The 25,347-nt window shown below is 34.1% G+C and overlaps 1 protein-coding gene across 1 annotated transcript; it reads right to left on the reverse strand.

Annotated features, from left to right (window-relative positions):
• Positions 1–9,532: 9,532 nt before the first annotated feature.
• LOC118902650 (C-type lectin domain family 12 member A-like) lies at positions 9,533–24,182 on the reverse strand. The gene is made up of 6 exons (XM_036867233.1): positions 24,069–24,182; positions 18,142–18,240; positions 15,838–15,954; positions 13,285–13,448; positions 10,635–10,743; positions 9,533–9,769 (listed from the first exon to the last, which is right to left on the reverse strand). Exons 1-6 carry the CDS (start codon positions 24,154–24,156, stop codon positions 9,753–9,755), a joined length of 594 nt encoding a protein of 197 aa, XP_036723128.1. The 5' UTR covers positions 24,157–24,182; the 3' UTR covers positions 9,533–9,752.
• Between the last annotated feature and the right edge of the window lie 1,165 nt (positions 24,183–25,347).

Genomic DNA, 25,347 nt, shown 5'->3' on the forward strand with positions numbered 1-25,347 from the left:
CCTTCTTTCCACTAAATATAGACATTTTGTAACCAATTAATAAAAAGCCAGGAGATGAGAAATCATTTTACTGACTAGGGACTTCAACTGAGTGGATCCTAGAACTTTTTAATCAAATATGTTTTTAACATATTGTTCTGATTCATAGTCATACCGACTTCTACTGAATAAATAAAACCATGGAATGATACATAGTTATGATGCTCCAGTTATTCCTGTGCTGTGAGTATTATAATAATGTAATAAAGTGAGAAAAGGCAGAACATTGAATCATAAGACCTGACTTAACTTCACCATGTATTAAATACAACCTTAGTCATAAAACCTAAATTGTGAAGCTCAGTTTCTTCTTTTTATCTGTATAAGTGATTATGATAACCTATGCAAATCAAAAGGTTCATGTGAGCCCTACAAGGAGAAAATATCTGAAAATTCATTTTTAGTGTCAAGTGCTATCCCATTGAAATCTTTTCATTAACATCGTCTTCTTCTCGACTCTTTGGTATATTGTTTCAAAAGTACAATATGTGTAGAATTCCAGTAATAAACATGTAAAGTTAGAGGTAGATCCTGGTTTCACATTATACATGAAGTTAAACCTCAGATAGATTAATATCTAAATGTGAAAATTAAAATAACAATACTTGGAGAAGAAGATACATTATCATTTTATTTCTAAAAAATACCATAGAAAGTAATGAATACATGATTGAAAAGTTGGGAAAACCTATGTTCAAGTTTAAAGATACAGAGGGTGGAAATTTTTGTCCATTTAATTCACTATTGAACTACAGGACTTTTTTCGGATCTCATTTTTTATCTTGACAGGGCCTTGGCAAAGTTCAGAAACATCACTTCTCATGCTTCCATCCTTAGTTCTGGTTTAAACTTCAGATTGGCCTTGTAAGCTCCTTTCTCATCAGTAACTCATTACATTTTGTCTTCTTCACCTTTTTATTTTATTATATTCCTTATGAAAATAGGAAGGATATTCTTGACTTAAGGACAAAGGACTAAACTCTAAAATCTAAGCTAATAATGGGAAATACATTTTTATCTACTTTTCCTCAGATCAGTTTTGTTCTGCCACTTCACTAAAACCAGGCATCATCAAAAAATACATATGTTATTACCCAATTCCTTAGAAAAAGACTCTTCCTTGAGCTGAACAATCCTTTCAACTTCCACTAGAGCAGTCATGAATATGACAGAATTCTGGTATTTTGTATCAATGTGAAGCTCATAACCTCTAACACGGGACTAAAAGTGTAAAGCAGAAGATTCTACTTAAGAATTTTACAGTAAAATTTCAGAATTTCAATAGCTGTAAGGGAAGAAATAAAGATTACAGACATAGTTTTCAGGGGGAAACTGCAAAATTTTTTTCTGTAAAATATAACCATGGTAGAATATTTGACCTATTGAGAGTAAGATGCTCAATAAAAAAACAAGTACATAGTTTTCTAACCTGTAAAAAAAGAGAAAGTAAAGTGTTCTCTCCCATCTCTTATGTTAAAACTTTGTATTTTTAATACCCCAAAGAAAATTAGTTTTGCTCACTTACTGTATTTGAAAGCAATACAAATTCATTTGCAAAATCTGTTCTCATTTTCCCCTTTAATTTAGTCTTGCATATTCTTTATTCTCTCTACTTATTCTAAATTACATGCATATTCTAAGGGGGAAATGCCCTTAGAAGATATCTGGGGTAAGAAAAAGATTGAGTCTTCAAAGACATCCTCTGTGCTAACCTCACAAAAGGTCACAATAGCCCTAGCAAGTGGTTTCTTCCATCTTCAAAAAACCACAGATATTTCCACATGGCTCTACTACTTCTGAGTGAGGCAAACACACAGCAAATATATTTTCTGGACTGAGCTGAAACACATGCTCTAAATTTCCCATTCTTAAGAATTCACAATTTAACAAGCAAAATTGTGTCTAAGTGCTTGTTCATAATCAGTAAGTAGCTTGCTTGAACTAGGGTGGTTGGAGGGTAAATACGGAAACGTTAAAATGTATAAAAATCTTGTTTCTTTATTTAGAAAATAAAAATGAAGTATAGAAAAGATATTTTCATTCTGCTGCTACTACTGCAAGAAATCATCACTCATTATCTTCTCTCGAGCATCGGTCAATTGATAATGTGACTGAAGTTGATTTTAATTGGTTACATGATTTTGATATGTCCCACTAACATTAAATCACCTGCACTAGATGTGGAAGGGTGACTAGGAATTAATTGGGCAAGTATAAAATGTAATACTAAAGTTGCAAGGAGCAGCATAGGCAAAGGCTTGGATGTAAGATATATATTTTGTGGGTTTTAGGAAAGTCAACATAGTAACTTATTTTTACGAGCAATGTGGTACATAAGAGCATTGGAAATACGTTTCTTTCCTATGTAATTTAGAGCTTTATATACCAGATATTCATAGAATGTTCTGGGAGAAAAGACAAAGGGAGGGGAGGCATCAAAACTATTTTACACTAGAGTTGTATAGAAAATGAAAAATATGGAATAAATGAAAAAGTTACGGTGGTGTGGGTTATCTCAGACTGATGGTTTACTATGTCAACAGCATAAAGACATTAAGAGTGAGAGGATCATGTGTCTAGATTATGTACATTTGCGTAACTTAAAATAATTGGGAGTAAGTTCTATGTATCGATGTTATGGTGCATAATTAAAGACCTTATGCAACATGCTAAAATTAAGCTATATTCAATGAAATGCATTCTTTAGGGATTTGATATTTTCTGATATTTTAAAAGAAAGATTAATCTAACAAATGAAAGGATGGAGAAGACCTGGTAGACTACATTATTAGTGGTGAGAGATGATTAGGACATAGAATGAGCTAAAGTGGAGAATGTGATAGATACATAAGAAAAAAGCTTCTAGACTAGATTTATTTGACTTTGGTAGGGGAGGGGGTAAAATTGAGGTAGAAACATAATGCTTCCCGTATTTATACACTGGAAAATTGGGAGTTGGTATAATAAACTTGGCTTTATTTAGTTTGAGTTTCTTTTGGCTTAATTGGGGAAAACAGACCAATTGGGGAGATAAAAAAGTTGTTTTGGAGGTTAGGAGAGAGGACTGCTTGAGATAATGATGAGGGCTTCATCCACGTTTGGGTAAATGCTAATATCTTGGGCATATGAAGAAAGCAGCATGTATAAAGAAAATAAGGTCTACCATAGAACTTCAGAAAAGGACAGTGGAGAGAGAGAGGAGCCTGAAAAGATAGAAAAGCAGTTAAAGAGCAATAGGATCACCATGAGTGAGGTTAAGGATGAGAGAATTCCAAAGAGGAATTAGTTTTTTATAGTGTGAAATGTTCGAGGACTAAAAATTGCCTATTTAATTGGCAATTCTGTGATCAGTGGTGATCTTAAGTGTGATTAGATTTCTCTTAAAGTTTTTTAAGAAGTAATTAAAGATGTGAAAGTGCATACCACAAATAAAAAATACTCATTAAGATTCTCTTAGAATGAAAAGTTTCCATGTTTGTGAGGATATAGATATCTAAGTTTCACTAGACTGCTGCTGATGTAAGTCTAGAGGATGGAGAAGAGATGACATTATCTGAAGCATATGGAGCTAGAGTGAAATCTCCATTGTCATCCAAAGTACTTAATCTCTTCTCCAGAATTAAAGCCTTCCTCTCTCTCTCTCTCTCAAACACACACACACACACACACACACACTTGCACATATTCACTCACAGAAAGAAATAGTATCCCTTTCCAAAGACCATGCCACTCCATGTATGAGCATAACTTTCTCTTGGTTTTAAAATGTTATGTCTGTATTGTATTAGAGCAGGGTTTCAAAGTAAAGGGTGGAAAGAGGTATCATCCTAATACCAATCAGAAGGAAACTGAAGTAGCTACGTTAATTTTAGACAAAGCCAACTTCAGAACAAGGAAAATTATCAGAGATAAAGAGGCACATTTAAATGATGATAAAATGGTCAATTCTCCAAGAAGATATAACAATCTAAATGTGTCTGTACCTATCAACTGAACATCAAAATATGTGAGACAAAAGCTGATAGAACTAAAAGGAGAAATAGATAAATAGCTAGTATAGCTAAAGAGTTCAACACCCTTCTATCAATAATTGACAGATCTAGTGGGCAGAAAATCTGTAAAGATACAGCTGAATGGAACAACATTATCAATCAACTTGATTGAATTGACATTCACAGACTACTTCATCCAACAACCGCAGAATACACATTCTTATTAAGCTCAAATGAAATATTTAACGAAATAGACCACACTTTAGCAAATTTAAAAGAATCAAGGTCATACAAAGTATGCTCTCAAACCACAATGACATAAAACTAGAAATAAATAAGATAAAGATAGTTAGAAAAATCCCCAAATAATTGGAAATTTATAGCATCCTTCTAAAATAACTAAAAGGTCAAAGAAGTCTCAAAAGACATTTTAAAAATAATTTGAACTAAACAAAAATTAACATGTCTATTTTCTGAACATCAAAATTTGTGGGATGTAGTAAGAACAGAGCTTAGAGGAAAATGTATAGCACTAAATGCATATATTAGAAAATAAGAAAGATCTAAAATTAATAATCTAAGCTTCTATGTTAAGAAACTAGAGAAAGAACAATTTACAGATAAGCAGGGGAAGGAGGCTAGAATGATCTGTGTGGTAATAGATTAGAGTTGGAGACGACAGTATAACGGGTAGCTTAATATAAGCATAACTGACTACTTATAGAAATATTTATAGATACATGTATATACAAGTGTTAGTACACTAACATGTATTTAGTAACATGTGTAGTAACACAACATGTATTTCTTTGCATTTTCAGCTGAAAGAGCCTGTAAGCAATTAACATTCCAGTAGCAATGAGCTACTGCCATGCAGATCTTGGTTCTTAATACCACTCTCCAGTAAAGGGAACCAGGTTCCTTAGAGAAATGGTTGTTTCTAGGACTGGAGGAGGAAGTATACAAGATGAGTCTGCTCAAACAAGCAAATAAACATAGCAACACAAACAACAAAACCTACATTGATGGGGGAGTGTCAAAGGGCACAGAAGCTGATTGAAAGAATTCTCAAAAGTCAGAATTGCAATAATTTGAGCAACGTAGTAAATAAAGTAGGACTGGATTAATAACCCAAAATATAAAATAAATATTCATGAGTCCTTACTGATATAAATGGTTGAATAAATAAATAAATGGAGAGGAGATAATATTCCTTCCAGGCGAATTCCAGTAATTTATAGCCTCAAAATTGGGAACCATAAATTCCACTCTTTAAGTTTGGGCTACATATAGTGACTTCCTTCCAAAGAGTACAGTATGGAAAAGGGGGAAAAGAAGAGCAGCTTTCCAGATGTGAAAACAGGTACTATTTCAGTGAGATGATCAGGATCCGTATCAACAGCGATAAATCATGTTTATATTGTATACCCTTAATATGTGATGAATACTAATACTCTGTGGTTTTCCTTCCAAAAGCCCATAATACCAGTTTAACCATGAGAAGGACATCAGATCATTTTCAATAGAGGAGCATTCTATAATATTTGTCCAGCTTTCAAAACTGTTGAGATGATCAAATAAAGGAAAGTCTGAGAAACTATCAGAGTCAAGAGGACACTAGAGAGATATAAAAATTAAATGTAATGTGATACCTGCTGTGCATGGGGTCTGGAACAGAAAAATATTAGACAACAACTAAGGACGTTTGAAAAAAAGTATAAACTTTAGTTAATAATTTATCCCTATTGGTACATTAATTGTGGCAAAGATACCAGCCTAATGTTAGATATTAATGACAGCTAAAACTGGATGTGAGATCTGTGGAAATCCTTTCTATTTTCTTAATTTTTCAGTAAGTTCTAAATATATTCAATTTCAATAAATACACTTTATTATTTTTTATTTTCCCTTTCCCTAAAGGTATTTTCAAGCTTGTCTTTTTTTAAAGTTTAGCCATAGTAAACATAGTGGTTCTATTTCCATTTTCTGTGCTTGATAAGTCCACGATATGACAAGAGTGACTCATTCTGTTGTTAACTTATTTCTGCTAGTTCTCATAAATTGTGTCCTGTTTCCTTGCAGTAGCCTTTTACTGAGATGTATGCAAGACTGCATGTATTCCCTAGCCAAAACCATATGTGTATACGTATACACACACCCTGGTTTCTCTCCCTACCTTTCCAGAGCAGTCCCCTCAGAGCTACTGAGAAGCAGTTTCCAGGTCTATAGTCCTCAGTAAGACCCTATATACAATTCAACTCTCAGCTCTTACATTTTGTGTTTTTCTTTCTGTTGACAATCTGTATTCTGGGATGAAGTTACCCTTCTCCAGAAAGGAGTTACATGTTACTTCTCTCAGGATCCAGGGCTTTACCAATTTTGACCCCTTAACCCATGAATAAAGATTGAAATTTCTTGAAAACACAGATGATCGTAACCTGGGCTGTAAGATCTTAGAAGGGCTTGTTTACTTTTGGTTCAATCTTACAATGAAGGTAGAATTATTTGAGTTCCTAGCTCATAGTATGGAGACTACTTTATTCCAACCTCCATTTCTCCAGGACCCAGGCTCTATCTAAATAAAAGGTCAAATCTGTGGGAAATTGCAGACACCTTCTCAGAAAAATAGGCATAATATCTTAATTAGTTCTCTGAGTTCCTGTTATCTCCTCAGTTTTGGCCTGATTATTTCTTAGCTTTAATGAATGACTAGGGATGTTTCAACATAAGAGTAAAAGAGAGGATTAGTGCTAGATCATACCTTCATTAAGTATCAACTTTATTGTCTTGAGAATACTTCATAGATTTGATAAAAATATGTAATAGTCTGGAGAAAAAGAATGACATGATTATAAAATGGAGCACACCTCAGATGCTCATTTTCATTTATTATGTGAACTTTTTAAAATGTCAGAAACAGTACATGTTTACTCTAAAAAAATAAGTCGGCAGTATATCTGATATTAATAAAACTAGTTTACTTCTCAGAATCAGCACAGGATTATATCTAAAAGGAATTTACTTCTTACTTTTAAAAAATTGCAAAAGTAGTATTAGTTATATGGATGTTTTCTGGAATTTTAATTTTAATTGCATTTCATTTATTGATTAATCTGACAGAAGTGATGCTGCTTTTAGAAGGTTGAACTTTCTATCCAAGAAAAAGTTACATTACTTCTTTTGTTGAACTTATCTTGGTAGCTTTCACTATAATTTTAAATTGTCGTCATTTTATATCTCATTAATTTATTCACATGAATTTATTTATTTTTTATTATGGTGGACAATACCTTTTATATCATTAGAGAGAACAATTTGCTATTGTAACAATTTTCTATTTATTTAAGATAGGGTATATCCCATGGATATTTGTCATGAGATTAGTCAGCTTAATGAATTATCTGTGTCATAATTTTCAGTCAGTTTTTCTACATCAAATTTATTTTCTACAAATCCATAATCAGTGTTTTGTCTTGTTTTTATAATCAATCATCACTAATTTTTATTTCCCTCTTCGTTTCACTGGCTAGAATTCTGGAGCAATGTTAAATAGTAATGATGATAAAACAATTTTGGTGATTACAAAATGTATAGAATCACTGTTTTGTTTATTTTGGCTGTAATTTTAAATATACAGTCATTAATATGTTAAAGCACTATTCTACTATTTCTAATTCACTCAGATTCCTCCTTTTTCTCCTCTTCCTCCTCTTTCTTCTGCTTCTTAAATCCGGAGTAGATGTTAAATCTATCATATGTTTTTTCTCATCTATTAAGAGATCAGATATAACCATTCAGAAAGACATGCTTAAGAAAGGGATAGGTGTTATAAATATACAGTAACACATGGAAAAATATGATTATGCAGTAAGTGTTAGGTTCTTGGTGTCATGAATTATTTGCTCAAGTTCCCAGGAACATGAATTGCCAATATTTCACATGAAGTTTGCAATAGCACAAAGAAAGAATTTTACTAAAAGGAAGGCTAAAGAAAAATCACATCGTTTCTAAAAAAAACAAAAACAGAAACAAAACACTTTTTTTAAAACCAAGGTATAGAATATTTGAGTTAAAAGGTAAATAATAATTTTTTACTAGTATCTTATAGGTACATACTGAGCAGCTTGAGGGAAAAGACAAAGTCATTGATCTTCTCTATATCCAGTATGCTACAATAGTGGGAGTAAGATAGATATTATTGAATTTAAAAATTGCTATAACCTACAGTATTTAACGGAGGTACTCAAATTGTGCAGTAACTGAATTGTATTAGAGGCACAGACAGATCTTGCTTTTCATGGTTCTCACACGTGCAGATTTCAGAGAGCACGGTTCACTTAAATAACACCAGCCACCCAACTACAGGATTCAGTTTTCATTTACCACAGTATATTAATTCTGAGTAATCGCATGAAGTACAAACTTTGCTGCTATGTAAATAACAGATACTCATTATGGTCAATCTTGCTACTTCTTTTAATATTTCTCCAGGATTGGTTACTGAGAATCTCTTATTCAGTTCACATATAGATAGTAATGCATACCATTCTTTTCCCTCCTTGCCTCCAAGTTTATAGAGATAACTGTCAGCAAAATAATTTAGTTTTTAAAGCACTTCTACTGTTAGATAATGCTCTAGGTCATACTATTCTCTTAGGGTCTTGAGTGAAAATGTGAAAATTTGCTTTTTATCATTAAACGCAACATCATTAATCCAGTCAATGGACCAAGGAGTTATTTCAACTTTTAAGATCTTTTATCTTAGATGGACATTTGGACAGACTACAGATAATGCAATAGTAACCGAGTTTTAGAAATATGATATAAAGCATACAGCTGAAAATATTCAAGCATCCTGGCAGGAAGTAACAGTGAATAACATCTTCATAGTATGACAGGAACTTTTAGCACACTGTGCAAATAATAATCTAAATATAGTTATAAAAGAAATCGCTCACTGTGAGAATGTTGACACCGCCATCATTTTAGAGAATCTCAATATGCAGTCAGAGGAACTTACCAAAGAAAGTTTTTTGACATAAATAAGGAAAGTAGTTGCAATGAAGAAAATGACATTGTCTAAAGGAAGTGACACCAGCAAAAAAAACCTTCACATTAAAGGAGCTGTTGGAAATATTTCATGTCTTTGAGCGCAGAAAGGATAAAGTGATAGAAGCTGATTCCCAGCTTAGAAAAGAGTGTGACAATTTACCTAAGATAGAAAAGACTATTCCATCTGGATAGTAAAGTGTATTGCAAGAAGTTGTACCACTGTTCATGCTACTTTTGATAAGCAAAATAAGCCACTTTAATTCTCAATGTTTCTAATATTTTAAATTAAAGTGGACTAGGTAATATTAATTTCACTTTTTAAAAAATTTTCCTATACAATTACAATCAACTGTAAGGTTTTAAAAAAATTTTCCTATACAATTACAATCAACTGTAAGGGAGTTTTTAATGTTTTGACAAAAAGTTTTAAAGGTCACAAAACAATCAGATTTACCCCATTTGATTCTGAGATTGTTTTTGCATAGTTTCAGCTTACACGGTCATTTCTATATCCTGCATTATTACAAGTGTTTGCATTTACATAAGATTGAGAATTTGGTACATCTACTTTGTTTTCACGGATACAATAACTACTAGAGTCATTAGATTTTCCAGTTATTCCATTTCCATTGAATACTGCATACTTCACTGTTTCGGCACGTGAAATACTTACGGAGGTACCAAACCTGGAACAAAAAGATAAATGAAAATGAGTCCTGTGCTTTATCTTGAAAAACAATTACTTCATAAATCCAATATGTTGCTTCCAAACTTATCATTTTTTTCTTGTTAGATTATTTTAGTTAAAAGAGAAGAAAGTGACAATAGCTCTGGTGATTCCTTACACTATTTTAAGAATTCTCCAGCCCCCTCAACTGTCTAGGACCCCAAATTACCTCTGGTCTATCTGTTACCAATTTTACCCAAGAGGTCATTGAGTAATCTTGGCTTGCCCAGGACACTACTGATTTATGCCCGGTGTCTTGGTGTAATTATCAATAGTGCCTCATTTCACTCTCAGAAGTGTTCTGGTTTGGACAATAAATCATATGGTCACCCAGATTATAACTCACTTAAAATACTATCACAATCCTCCATTAGTAAAGTATATAAGCTTATATTATTTCTTTAAACAATGTAAAGTAGTAGAAACAAAGCAGAATTTCTTGGCTCCAGGGAGACACTTTATTTTTTATTGCACTGGGTAATGTCCTTGACCCTGATTTGACTTTGTCCTTTTACCTTGTCTCCTTTCCTTAGTATCCTAGGAAAGCATGGAGCAGTAGTATGAAATAAGGGAAGGGAAGTACAGCAAAGCTTCTGAATTTCTACCCCAAGTGCTCTCAATTCCAAGGAACTCCTATATAGAATAGATTTTTTTTGCTAAAAAATAATTGCCTAAGTTACAGACAAATGCTCCCGGAATTTCTTGCCTTCTCTTTATACACCTTTGACCATATATGGAGGATGGCTGTCAGAGAAACATCTTCAAAATTAGCATGCCAGATATTCCTTTATTATTGACAAAAAGGAAGAGACAGGTTAACTCACATGTCAAAATGGAAAAATTTGAAACATTCTCTGCTGTGTGATTTGTGTTGTCGAGAGTAAAATTCAGATTCGTCCAGGAGATAGGTGATGGAAGACATCTAATGAGCAGCTATAAAAAAAGGAAACATCGGTTACTTTGTACAACTGGAAGCTAATTCAAGTGCAACAGAACCAAGTTCATGTCATCAAAATTCCATTCAACAATCATTTCACTTCTTCTTGGTTCCTTGTCCCTTTTCCCTCAGTGAGATTTAAAGACCTTCTTTATTCTTCTCAAGTGTCCTACTTAACACCATCACTACACTCTTAACATTTTGCAGATGATAGGCAAAAACAAGTCATCAGATGAGCAAATACCACCCTGTAGACATCTGCAGAGGTTCTAATTTTCTTTTCTGCATTCACTGTGCAATAGGTTCCCGTTCATTAAACACTCGCCTTTCCAATGAGGCCCCCCACTCTTTTCCAATTTACTTGTCTCTATCCTGCTTTTTAAGTTTTTTCCTCCCCACGCTGAACTAAATCATAATGTCTTTAAAACTCTTACTGGCCTTATGAATTTTCTCTCGAGATATAAAAGATATTTTGTCTTCCATTAACTTCCAAGATTCTTAAGAGAAAATCTGGAGTTTAAGCTCTGTTTTAATGCTTCTTCCTCATTCAGATTTCAAGCCGTCTCTTAACTATCCTCTTTGAGGACTGACACATACTACAGTATGGATGAGCCTTGAGGACATTATGCTAAGTAAAATAAGTTAGTCACAGAAAAACAAATACTCTATGATTTCATTTATATGAGGTACCTAGACTAGTCAAATTCATAGAAACAGAAAGTGGAATAGTGCTTGGCAGGGGGTGGAAAGAGGGGGAAGTGGGAAGTTGTTGTTTAGTGAATACGGCGTTTCAGTTTTGCAGAATGAATAGAGTTCTAGAGATTGGTTGTACGGCAGTGTGAATGCATTGAACACTACTGAACTGTACACTTAAAAATGGTTAAGGTGGGAAATTTTATGTTATGTATATTTTACCACAGTTTTAAAAAATTCATTGGCTGGAATCTGAGAGGACTCTAGCCAGTGAAACCCTAATAGTGAGAGTCTGTGGAACCCCAAAACTTTGGAACTTCCTTCTTTGAGGAAGAACCGGCTCAAAAGAATTATCTCTGACAGGAAATAAGTAAGTAGCTGTCAGATAAGGTAACTTCTGAAAAACTCACAGAACCATTCAGTAAGAAAGCCATTAATGGCACATGTCTGTTCTTCTTTTCCTCCAGTTTGAAGCTGTACTTTTCATTTTACATAAACGTAACATCATAAATTGCAGTTAGATAATCATTTGCATAATTCTTGATTTATTATTTCGATTCACCTTAGATTATAAGCTTTTGTAAGATTTATTACATATATTACTGTTATAGCCCCAGCATTTAGTCCACGTTGCAGACCTTAGTAAACCCTTAAGAAGCACTTGTTTGAAATGTTATCAATATTTAACCCATATTACCGACTGCATTTAAAAGACTCTTGTCAGAGTCATCTTTAAATTGTCAACTAATCCTTTATTTTTAGACATACCTTGGGCTTTGGAGATAGGCAGACTAGGATTTGAGCTTGCTTCTGCTTCTTATTACTCATGTGACCTTAAGAAATTTACTTATCCTCTGTGAATTTCAGTTTCTGGATCTTAAATTTAGGGATAACGTATAGAGACTGTTTGACAGAAGGCATGATGCCATGGGAACTAATGAAGAAAAGAGTTTCGAGAATAGTGCAATTAACAGTGAAAACACCTCAAAATGGTTAAATAATGCATATAAGTAGTGACACAAATTATTTACTATATGCCTATAACGAGCCACAAACTGGAAATCTGAGTTGGATTAATCAAGTTCAAAAGGGAAAGAAGAATAATTCAGGTAGTAAAACCATAAAGGCCAAAAATCACAGAGGCATGAACCACGTTCAGATTAATGCTGATGACAAAATCTTTTGGATTGGAGCATGCTGTGTGTTACAAGAAATTAAACAAATGGATTGTGCTGGATAGTAAGGGTTTTGGCATTCTACAGTTGGGAGTTTGGTATTTTTCTACACTCACATATTAAGAAAAACAACAGCAAAATAATCATGAGCATTGCAGTAACTTTATCTGATTTTTTTTAAATTTTAACTTTTAAAGAGGGTTGTAATATATGAAGATAAGACAGATAACTTACATGATTGTACCAAGTGGTTTATAGCCCAGAGTATGATTTTTCATCACTGGACAACCGCTCTAAGGGGGAGGAGAATCGTATGATGTAATTTGCATCAGTGGTCACTTAAAATATACCTCGCAATTGGAAATAAACCCTTACTCTCTCCTTCCTGGTTCTACAAAAAACAGAAATCACAGGGAACAAGAAATACCAAAGAAATATACTTCCATAGCTTACCATGTGGACCAGCAAATAACTGTAAATCCTTGCTTTCTGGACCCATGATACAGGAATTTTCCAATGACTCCACTCAGGGAGAAGGCAAAAGTAAAGGGCATGAAGGCCATTTATTAGGAAAGGCCAAGGAGTAATGCTGTTACCCAAATGCTCCTTACCTGTACTTTAACAAAACCAAGAAATTTCTATGGATGTATTGCAAATCATAGCACAGACCTTGGTTCTATTCCAGTTTTCCCCATTGCCCATATTCATCAGGGAGCAGTGATTCTTTCCATGGTCACTGTTACTCATATTCCAACTCATTAGTTCAGCAGAAAAGTAACAGCAGCTACTTCCATGCCATATCCACAACTCTGAGCATAAGTAAAATCCCGGGTCTGAAAAACAAACGAGGAAAGTCTATAAAGATATGATACTGATAACACACATACGCATAATATGTATGCACAGATAAGCATATATATCAGAATTTCTAAACATTTGCATTATACATTGAAATGATTAACAGAAGTTATATTTTGAAAGAGATGATTGCTTAAAATATGAGAGAAGAGAGTGTGACCTGAAATGAAACAGGATTTGGATCTGGAACAATCTGAAGACAGAAGAAAAATCGTAGCTATAGAGGGGAAAAAACGATGACGGGATTATTAAAAGCACTCAGAGAAAACTTCAGAATGTTTAGTTTGCTGTAACAGGACCCTAGTCCCTATCTATTCTGCTATGTTTTCTACAGAAACCTTATCACCTCACTGTTTCCAGTGACATTTCTATGAGACTCTGCTTTAAATGATTCATTATTTTCCCATAGATTTCAGGTTGAAATTCAGATTCTCCCCATTATTTATAGGAACCCTCATGGCACTCCAGTTTTATCTCTTATTAGTCCACTTAGCTTCCTGTCATCCATTTATCTTGAATATCTTGAATTTGTCCTGAGAATGCCATGCTATCTCATTACTTTTATGGAAATATGCCTCCAATCCCTGCACTGAATATTGTACCCCTATTCAGTCTGGACTGTTTCCTCCAACTATATTGTTTCTTGCACTATGTGTTTATGTTTATGAGCACTCATTAAACTGAATTGTAATTTTTTTGTTTACTTGTCTGCTTCTCCTCTCACACCGTAAGTGACTCAAGATGAGAAATTGTTATAACTGTTATGCAGAAAAATTTATATTCTCAGGGTTTCCCAGGTGCTTGACATATGGTGTGCAGTGCATTTTTGTTTAATTAAAGAAGATAAAGAGTGAAGAGAGGGAGGGATAAAATCAGTGAGCATCTATAGAATTTTCCAGAGAGGAAAGGACATAGTTCATCTCTGGAAAAAATTGAATGAGCTATCCGGCAAAGCCTTGGTTTCTACTGTAATTGTTGGTGCCGTACTTTATATCCACCTTCATTTAAACTGGAAATTTGCCTGTTCATCACTCCACCCTGACCTTCCACCCTTAAAATATCCACATAAATTTCTCACTTCTGGAGAGATCTAGTGGAAAAGCTGTCCTCTTTATTTATTTATTTGGTATCTTCTTTAAATAGCAGTAGTCAGTCCACACCAGCCATCACTTCCTTTCTTGAATATGAACAGAGAAGCAAGAATCATAGGGTATATAGGAGCACCAGCACATGAAAGAGAATTCTCATGATAAAAGAAAAACAAAAGAAAAAACTGCCCTCCCCCCAAAAAATGAATTTCTGAAAGAAGAGATTGACATCTTAAAATACACCTCTAATTAATATACTTAGATGTCTCCAAAAGATAGTATATACATAAGGTAGGAATAGGATGCTACAAAAAACAACTCTCAAGGATCATTAAAAAACATGATTGTCGAAAAAATCATCAGTAGAAAGATTGAAAAATAAAATTCAGGAAATCTCCCAGAATCTAATGCTAAAAGAGGCAGAAAATACAAAGAAAAGATGACAATCTGCAAATCTGAACATCCAAAGGAGAGAAGTCATGGAAAGAACAGAGGAAATGAAGTAGAGAACAAAATAAACTTATAAGGAATAGCACATATCTTCCCTAAATTTGAAAGCCCTAAACTTTCAGATTGAGAAGGCCCACAGAGTACACGGCAAATAAATAATTAAAAAACACTCATACCCAAGAATATCCTAGAATTTCAGATCCCCAGCAGCCAGTCAGGTCATTTTTATAGAATGAAAATTACACTGGGAACAGACCTCTTATTAACATTGTTTGCCAGAGACAATGAAGTAACTCTCTCAATATTCTCTAAGAAATGAATTTTTAACCATCAAATTTATAGTTAGCCAAATTAAAGACTTTTTCAGACATGCAATAATACAGAACATTTATCGCCCATATACCCAGCTAAACTCCATTAAAATGTGTGTAAATGTCAGTGTTAAAGAAGGAAAAAAGAAGAAAGAGGGAATCAAGAAAACAGTCTAACCCAACAGAGAGAGGAAGGAGGTTAGTTTGATAAAAATAATAATTAAACATATAAAGAAACTAAGTCAAGAAAGACAAAAAGTGTTTACTTAATAGAAGAATTTGTAAATGGTTACCATATTTCCATGTTTTTTTTTAAATTTCAGAAATATTTCAAGATTTTGAACGCAGTGAAAAGACAAGGGAAAATTGGAGAAAACTATGTTACTGATGAGACTCTGAAACAGAGACATCTTTCACTTTCATTTTCCTTCTGCTTTAATTCTTCAAAGTACTTTGAGGTAAAGTTATTCAACACTTGTAATGTGTTTTCTAACATATTAAAATGATGTGCTCACCTGAGACATTTGTAGGCATATTCGTGGGTAATGTCGTAGTTCTCTCCACCCGTTCCGTTACATTTTCTTGCACGTCATAATGTGTCCTGCTGCCGAAGATGATGAGTTTGTAGTAATCTATAAGTCATATCAGGAGATTAATGACTTAAACATACTCAGAATCTACCAGTAAATTATACTACTATCACAGTAGTCATTTAAAAATTTAATAGAGAGCACATATTTAAATGATAGCTATGTAAGTGTAGAATACTATATACTTTTAAGATTAACATTTATTTGAGATAACAATGTTTGATGTTACTCAACAGAGTACCAGTTCTTGTTTAAGGAACTGCCCAAATAAGTTTAAAAATACAAAACAAAAAATATCTATGAGAAGCAGAGATTTCAAAATAAAAGTGCAATTCAGTAGTTAGTTTTTAAAAATGCAAACCACTCTTTTGAGATTAGGAGGCACCAGAATACATCGGTGAGCCTATGCGTTGTAATTTTGAGTTTCTTGGACAGATATAACCATAATTTATGGATACGGAATTAGTAAACACCAGCCTCAGAATTAAAAAAAATAATTTCCGAAGATAGGAATCATGTATCTAAGAACTTCAGAAGATTCAGAAAACATAGCATCTCCATTTTGTGGATTATTACACAGAACCTATCTTTTCTACAAGACTGATATTAGTTTATCTGCCAGCCCTTCCACCTCATAGAATCTTTCATTTTTAATTTAAGTTTTATGAGGATTAAATGAGAAACAATCACAAAGAATGGACACTCAAGAAATGTTAACAATTTTTGTCCTAATCATCCTCTATTTCCTCAGAATGGCTTTGTACCCACTGTTGTCGGAGGGAAGGGAAAGGGAATAGCATTTCCCAATAGCACCCAGGCTTGAGAAGCGATGCTCCCCAAATACTGAGTTGTTTAAAAAAAAAAAACCTTTTATTTATCAAATACATAATTAACGGATATTTAAAGAAACAAAGTATTGTAATGATTGGGAAGACAGTCAAGAAAGAGAAAAAAACATGCTCAATATAGCAAAGGAAAGACAATGGGGTATTAAACCATAAAGTGTAAAATAAAATGATAGATGTATGATCAAATATTCCCCACTAGTCACTTACAAACTGCACAGAACTGGAAAAGTACTTTGGGCTCTCTGACTCTGGAAACTGAGGAAAAATGTAACTATAAAGTATGGTTGGGGTAAAGATTAAAGGAGATAATGCATGTGAAGAGCTTGGGAAAACAGTACTCAAAAAAGTAAGTAAATTGTTATGAGAGTGTTTATTTACATTACTCAATGAAATGTTGATATAAAATGATATCCATGATACAAAAGATATTAATGTATATCTTTATATTTTAATAGTTATTACCTCCCATTGGCAGATACTAATTGCTTTTAGTTTCTTGTCCTTTCCTATATTTTGAAGTTTTGGCAATGTACAAGATCTTTATTGCAAATATATTTTAAAGTACTTGAGATTGCCTTTTTTCGTAAATGTGGAACAAACTGCTGAAAGAGTAGGTTGAGATGTGCCTTTACTTGTAAATATACTTCAGCTTTAATAGTCAAAAGCCTACTAGTTTCTGCTTGTTTATTCATTTGTTTGTTCATTCACTCATTCGTGTATTCAACTAATACATTCATTCAACCAAAAAGTACAGAGAATGAATAATCCACAGTCTGTGCCCTTAAGAAGCTTGCAGTATATTGGAGGAAAGAGACTCTACCCATCAATTATTATACTAATGTCAGGAACAATTATGGAAGTTCTAGAAAAAATTAGTTTATCATTTGGGAGAAATTATTTTTCAAATGACAGCACCATGAAGCCAGATCATATCTATCTGAAATTGTGATTCTTAGAACAAAATAACTGGCCTACTAATGAAAAAATTAAAGAAAATCAAGTAACGATAGTGGTATCTTGAAAGATGTTTGCAATTAGAATGGGTTGGGCAGGGAGAAAATGTCATGAAAATAAAGAGTTTGTTTCTAATAAATGAAATCATCATGAAAACTCTCAGAGTATAAATTAGTTATACTTCTGTCGTTGTACTGATTTTATAACTTTTAGAAACATAGGCTTTACATTGCTGTCTTCATCATTGGTTGCACTGAAGGGATCTGATATTAAAATAGCCTAAAAAGAATGACTAATGTTATATGGTCATACAGAAATGAAACCTGTTTTCCTGGAAATTTCATATGGGTATGTCTCAGGACTAGGATTCATTTGTGATATGCCTGATAAAAGCAAGGGACAGCCTCAGAGAAAAGTGGAAACTTACTCGTTAAGCCCAGGGTTCCCAGTCCAGCCAGCACCACCAGGTTCAGCAACAGTGAAATGAAAGCAATAGGGCACCACACCTTCGATGGAGTGCTACGTCCTATGAGGAAAATGACAAGAAGCCACACATTTTAGGCTGCTTCCTCTTTCCTTAACCCCTTCCATCCCCTACTCCTCTGTTCATAGTAGTGTTGGATCTCTATTTTATTGTTTAATTAAAAATACTGCTTGTAAAGTCAAGGAGTTCTCATTTATATTCAGCCAACGTGAATACACCTCTACATTCACACTAAAAACACAGAATTTTATGTAAATGTGATCATATGACATATTCTGGATATTTTTATGAATACTCTCTTGTTTATATTTTAGCAGTCTTTCTTCCCCTCTACCTTCTTAATCTTGTTCTCGTTGGTCTACCTTCCCATCTCCAGGTAATCAGTGTTAACCACCTGCTGGATGTTCTTCATTACTTTTTCCAGGCTCGTTTTGAAATATACTATTTAATGTAATTGACAGTCGGTTCCCTGATGATTTGATCTTTTCAAGTGATCTATTTAATATGTTAGTAGAAAATCCAGTCTCCAATATGAATTTTTATAGTACTTTCATTCCCTCACTGCTTCTCTCCCTTACCCTAGGGTTTAGTAAAATCAGTTCTAGACTATTATAGACTTTCTCTTGCAGTATATCTATTTCATTGAAAAATTGTTTAGCACGTTTATATTTATAGTTTTTGTATGATGCCATTATCAGCTATTATTTTTTTGCATGCCTCTAAATGTTCCCTTAAGTTCTTATTAATTAATCACGTGACTGGAAATTTTCTTGAGTATTTCTCAGATGGAGTGTATGACGATTTTTTTCTTTTGCTAAAATGGATTAATTCTATCTTCTCTGATTTCAGGATGAATGAATGACAGTTATTTTCTCTCCATGTTTACTCAATACTAGATATATCTAATTACTTTATTTCCTTGTTTATATCTATTCTTTTTATTCTTTATGGAATCTTATTATTTACATATTAGATTACTTGGCTTTATTATCCAATCATGATTTTCATATCTCTTTAATTTTGAATAATTTCTTCTGTATGATCTTTCAGGACATGCAACTGGGCCTTAATTATCATTTTCTCTTTCAACTCATCCACTGGAGTTATTACAGTGAAAGTGATGTTTCAAATTTTAAAATTTTAGTGCCATAATTTAATGTCATAAATTATCTTATTATGTTGGTTGTTTAATTTGATTATCTTTCCCTTCCAGGGATTCTGTTTTACTAGGAGCTGCTTGTTAGGCTTTTTCTTCCTCCTCTGGCTTCTGGGTCCCCTAAAATTAGTTGCTTTTATTTGTTTTCCCTTAGTTTTACTGACTCTTGGATTTGAGATCAAGCTTTGGAGTACTTTGAGAAGCGTCAAATCTATGTGTGATAGAATGCACAGTTGTTTGTTTCACTGTGTCAGTGGCACGCCAGATGACAAGCTGTTAATTTTATGCCCCATAAAAGAAGAAACCTGGTCCATTGTCTTCTCAGATGAAGTCTGGTGCTCTCTATGATTTAGGATTACAGAGGGCCTTTTCTGCATGCCTGTTTAGTTTGCATACTAATCCTCTGAGGCCAGAAAGACAAGTAGGTCCTCCCAGGACCACACAAGAAAGTTGGTATCACCTTTTTTCTATGGAGTCTAATAATCTCAACAGACTAAGTTCTTTCTAGGCACCAGAGAGGCCTGAATCTTCCTCTAAGCCTTTTTTTCTGTGAATCTCCAGGCTGTTAAGTAGCACAGTGGTACACAAATCTATCACCTCTTCTCTTCATTGGAACCTCATAAGACTTTGGGGCATAAACATATCCGCAATGCCCTGCCTAGCTACTAGCCCCTACAGTTGCTCCTTTCAGGGGAAGTATTTGCTAGTAGGAAATGGGAAAGAAAGGCAGAGTGAAAGTACATTTGGGCTGATTGAAATGTTGATTAAAAATCAGTCTGGAATGAATGGTTATAGATAGATATCATCCCTTTACCTTGGTTTTCTCTAAAAGCTCCAATAAAATATAGAAAATAGGTTAAAGAAGGTGTAGATTCACAATAATAAAGAGAAAGGAAGCCACAGAAATGGCATTTTGGAAGGCAGATAACAGATACAAAGGCTACTAGTAACTTTGTACACCCTTAGAAGCAAAGTCAGCAGTGAGAAAACAGAAGAAGCAAGCTGATTCTCACTTAAGAACCCCAAAGGCTCCATGTATCAGTGATACGTGGTACTTTATCTTTCCAAGTGGAGGTATGGGTGAGCCTGAAAACTGAAAAAATACCTGAAAGTCGACATAAGATGTTGATACTCCCCTCATACCATATTTTTCTCTCCACTTTGTACAACTGAGTTACCCTCTCTTACCCATTATAATAGCAGAATACCCTGGTCAGAGTACTGGAGGATTCATTCATCTCCAGAGCAGTTTAACTGGCCCAAGAGGGGGAAAAAAACATACAAATATTGAAAATTGGACTTCTCAGTGAACTGCTCCAGTCCATGAAGGCTACCATTTAACAAGCCCATCTCATCTACACAAGGTCTCACTAAATCAGTTTAGTACCACACACTTAAATGAGTGCAGGCAGCCAAGGGTCATCAGATATTTTAAGAAAGCAGCCAATAATAAAAGACTGAAGAAACAGAAAACACAGACAGCAAGAATTTAGAGGAAGCAGAAATACAATGAGACCACTTCAGAAACTCTGTAAATAAACTAGAATTCTCTTAGATGGCTGATGGAGGTATAAATGTGGAAAACAGTTTTGTCCGTTTCTTATATAGTTAAACACACACCATCCAACCCAGGCTTCTACTCCTAGGTATTTACCTAATAAAATTTCTAAAAATATGTCTACACAAAGACTTCTACATCATAGCAGCCTCATTTATACTAGCTCCAAACTGGAAGCAACTGAAACGTTCATCTACAGATAAATGGATCAACATAGTATAGTATAGCCACACACTGGAATACTACTCAGCCATGGAAAGGAATTCACTGCTGATGCACAGAACATGGATGAATCTCAAAAACATTATGTTTAATGAAAGAAGCCAGTCATTGAAGAATATGTATTATTTGAACCTATTTATATAAAACTCTAGACTTAACAGAGTAGTCTAGAATGACAGAAGGTAAATCTTTCTGATTAGCTGGGGCTAAAACTAAGACTGGTGGTGATGGTGGTGAGGGTAACTTGAAAGACACACAAGGTGTCTTCTTGGGGTGGCGGAAATATTGTATCTTAATTTTGGTGGTTTGTATGCTTAAAGTGGGCATATTATTTTGTATTTAAATTACGCTTCAATAATGTTGACTTGAAAGTACAATTTTTCAAACCATCAGAGAAGTAAGATAAGATTTTGCATCCACACATAAGAATAGAATGCCATAAAAAAGCCTTTAGAAAACAATAGCAGGAGTTCATTGAAAATAAAATAATACCAGGAACACATTTTTAATAGAAAAAGATAATTTAAGAAAGTCACCCATGAAATATAATAAAAGATAAAATGACGAAAAATGGGAGGGTTAGTGAGGTTAATATTATAAAAATTGGAAATATCAGAAAACTATATGAAACCTCTGGAGGTAGATAGAGAAAATAATCAAAAAGAGATGATTTTCCATAACTAAAGGGCATGAGTTTATTACCTTTGGTTTATCCTCCTTTTCTCAAAATTTTTGTTTTATTTTTTGTTGAAGTATAGTTGATTTACAATGTTGTGTCAGTTTCTGATGTACAGCAAAGTGATTCAGTTTTATATATGTATTTTTTTCAGATTCTTTTCCATTATAGGTTATTATAAGGTATTGAGTATAGTTCCCTGTGCTACACAGTAGGTCCTTGTTGGTTATCTATTTTATATATACTAGTGTGTGTATGTTAATCTCAGGTTCCTAATTTATTCCTCCCCCTGATCCCTTTTGGTAACTGTAAGTTTGTTTTCTATGTCTGTGAGTCTGTTTCTGTTTTGTAAATAAGTTCATTTGTATCATTTTTCAGAGTCCACATATAAGTGATATCATATGGTATATGTCTTTGACTTACTTCATTTAGTATGATAATCTCTACGTCCATCCATTTCACTGCAAATGGCAATATTTCATTCTTTTTTATGGCTGAGTAATATTCTATTGTATATATGTACCACATCTTCTTTATCCATTCATCTGTCGATTTAGGTAGCTTACATGTCTTGGCTATTGTGAATAGTGCTGCAATGAACATTGGGGTTCATGTATCTTTTCGAATTACGGTTTTCTCCAGATATATGCCCAGGAGTGAGATTGCTGGATCATATGGTAGCTCTATTTTTAGTTTTTAAAGGAACCTCCATACTGTTTTCTATAGTGACTGCACCAATTTACATGCCCACCAACAGTTAGTAGGGTTCCCTTTTCTCCACACCTTCTCCAGAAATTATCTATCTTTTATTTTTAAAAGCAATCTTTATTTTTTCTGCCCCAGCATCTCCCACTATGTCCTTAATTTTCTTCTTGCCGCAGTGGCTCTATTTATTGAAGTAGGTCTCACCTCTCACAGCTCTGCTCTTGGCCGCCTTGGCTGTGCCCTCAATGCTCCCTGTTGCAGTTTCAGCTGCAACACCCAGCTCCAACTCAGGCACTTCATGGTTGTCTTTTCAGGAAAAAAACAGTGGCAGTGTTTTTAAAAAAATCAATCTTTTCTCTCATCTTCCTTTTACTTTCTAACTATCCAGATATTCCCAGTGTTCCTGGCTTGATTCTGATTCTGATGATAGATTTTTTAAATAGACACTTTGTGACCTTTTATAAAAATGGAATTCAAACAGTTTACTCAGATGTATAGAAAAGGAAACACATATTAGGAAATACGTATCAGAACATAAATTGCATCTCCAATTTTATAAATAACTTGAGTCAGTGGCCTATGATGTCAATTGGATGGTGAGGATGTGGTACTTCTCCCAAATACATGCAGTGCCTTCATCAAACATTATAGAGACAGAGAAGATGACTCTTTTGGGGGAAGCTAGTCCCTAAAACATCATCCACTAACCTGATGCCGAAAATTCTATAATCAATCAGAGATTTGTTCATATTGAGTGCTTTTACTTCATTATTTAAATGTAAAATACTTTGAGGTAAATTTATGACTTTAAAAAATCCACATCTATATAGAAGATATAATTTTATATTAAGATAAAAAGGACTTAAAAACAAATACAAAAGCAGAAAAAATAATGTAAATAACAAATAACAAAAAATAATCCGAGGGAATGCACAAGAAACCATGTATCCCATAGCAATAAAGAAATTTCAGTGAATATGACTTTCATGTTTCTAAAAAGTATCTTCCTACTGCTTCATTGTTATTAACTGTCTAGGAATTGAATCACAGACTACAATTCTATTATTCTGAGATAAGGAAGCTTCAGTCTTATTCCTTCTCAGAATGAAATAAATGTTTACGACATCATCACTGACTGGGGTGCCATGGTCCTATGAAACCCTTAGCATATGCCTATTTCACATCTTCTAGCAGTTAAATAAAAACACTGGATAGTTATGTTCATGCTATTACTGTTTTTCCTTCCCCTAATATCCTGTGTGTAAGATCATCCTAAAATGTCTAAAAAATATAAGAAATGCTACTTTGGTGGCAACGGAGATCTGGATTTCCAGAGGCTTAGCCCACAGTCTTTTTTCACACACTATGATGATCTTACAAACTAAATAAGATAGACAAAACTAAGCTCTGGTGTAGTGACTGCTGTACGGACTAGCACTCCAAAATTTAAATCTCAGGGGGGACTAACAGCCTTGAGTTGAAAACACGAGAACCCACCAGCATAGCTGAATAACCGCTTCTCTGGTCTTTCTGATCCTCATTGAGAGTCTTACCCATTCTTTTGAGACTGTGGCTCTCCCGGGGTTCCTTCGTCTTAGGACCTGAAAATTTGAGAGTTGCATAGGTCACTTCTTCAGGCATCACTGAAAAAACAGAGCACAATTCAGTCACCCTGTGTACTGTGCATATCACCCTGAACTCTCAGAAGCTGCTGTTGGGTGACCTATGCACGCAGGCACTGAGTTGACTGATCTACCTTTGTAAAGACCAAGCAAAAGAAGTAGTGCCAGAAAACAGAACTGTTCCACTGAGAATTTCATAACTGCACTATTCTCACCTCTGTACATCCCTCTTACCTCTCGTTTCCTAACTTCCTCCAGTAAAACACCAGGTTGAAGAAATGACTAAGAGAAAAATGTGGGTTTTAAATGTAAATAATCTTTTTTTTTTCAGCTAGTGGGAAAACCATCTGGATCTCCAGACTCGAGACTATCCTAGGGAAATACAAAGAAAGTGTATTTATTTCTGCATATATAATCAGCTCTTAATCAGCATGTGCCTGTGAGAACTGTGTTGTAATTGCATGCAGTACGTAACCCATGGCTGACTCCCAGGAAATCACAGGTGAGTTAATTCTCACCAAAACATTTTTCCTTCCATTTTTCCTTTATTTTTGTGGATTGAAGAATCCTGAGAACTTAAAAGCAGAATATTAATGGAGCAATACAAAATCAAGAAAAAGAGAGCTGCAGTGAGCTACACTAAATAAAGATTGTCCTTCCCTCTCCTCCCTTTTATTGACTTTCAAGAAAGATTGGGGCATTGTGCAATAAGCAGACAGAACCTCCCACCGAATTTTAAAAAAGAAAGAAAAAACTATAAGGAGTAAATTTAGGAAAGTGTTATGAAACTTGATACAAAGAAAAAGCCATTACCTTAAACTACAGACTTCGAAACATTTTAAAAACAGAATGCTTCAGACACAGTAAGAAATATTCATAACTCATTGCAATCAGGTAGGAATACAGTGAACTTTTCTTTATGATAGAGGGGAGAAACTGTACTCCAACCAGGGGTTGGAGTGGAGGCAGGGATGGGGCAGGAAATATGTGGGTAACATGTGCTTTAGTGCTTTCTTTAATATTAAGTAAATTAGGGAAGTCTCTAGGTGTCACCTCACTTATTTATTAAAAACTAAATGGATGGACCTAAAGCTTTTTTTTTTTTTAACATCTTTATTGGAGTACAATTGCTTTACAATGTTGTGTTAGTTTCTGCTGTATAACAAAGTGAATCAGCCATATGTATACATATATCCCCATATCCCCTCCC

This window comes from Balaenoptera musculus, chromosome 10 (assembly GCF_009873245.2).
Source record: "Balaenoptera musculus isolate JJ_BM4_2016_0621 chromosome 10, mBalMus1.pri.v3, whole genome shotgun sequence".
NCBI lineage: Eukaryota > Metazoa > Chordata > Mammalia > Artiodactyla > Balaenopteridae > Balaenoptera > Balaenoptera musculus.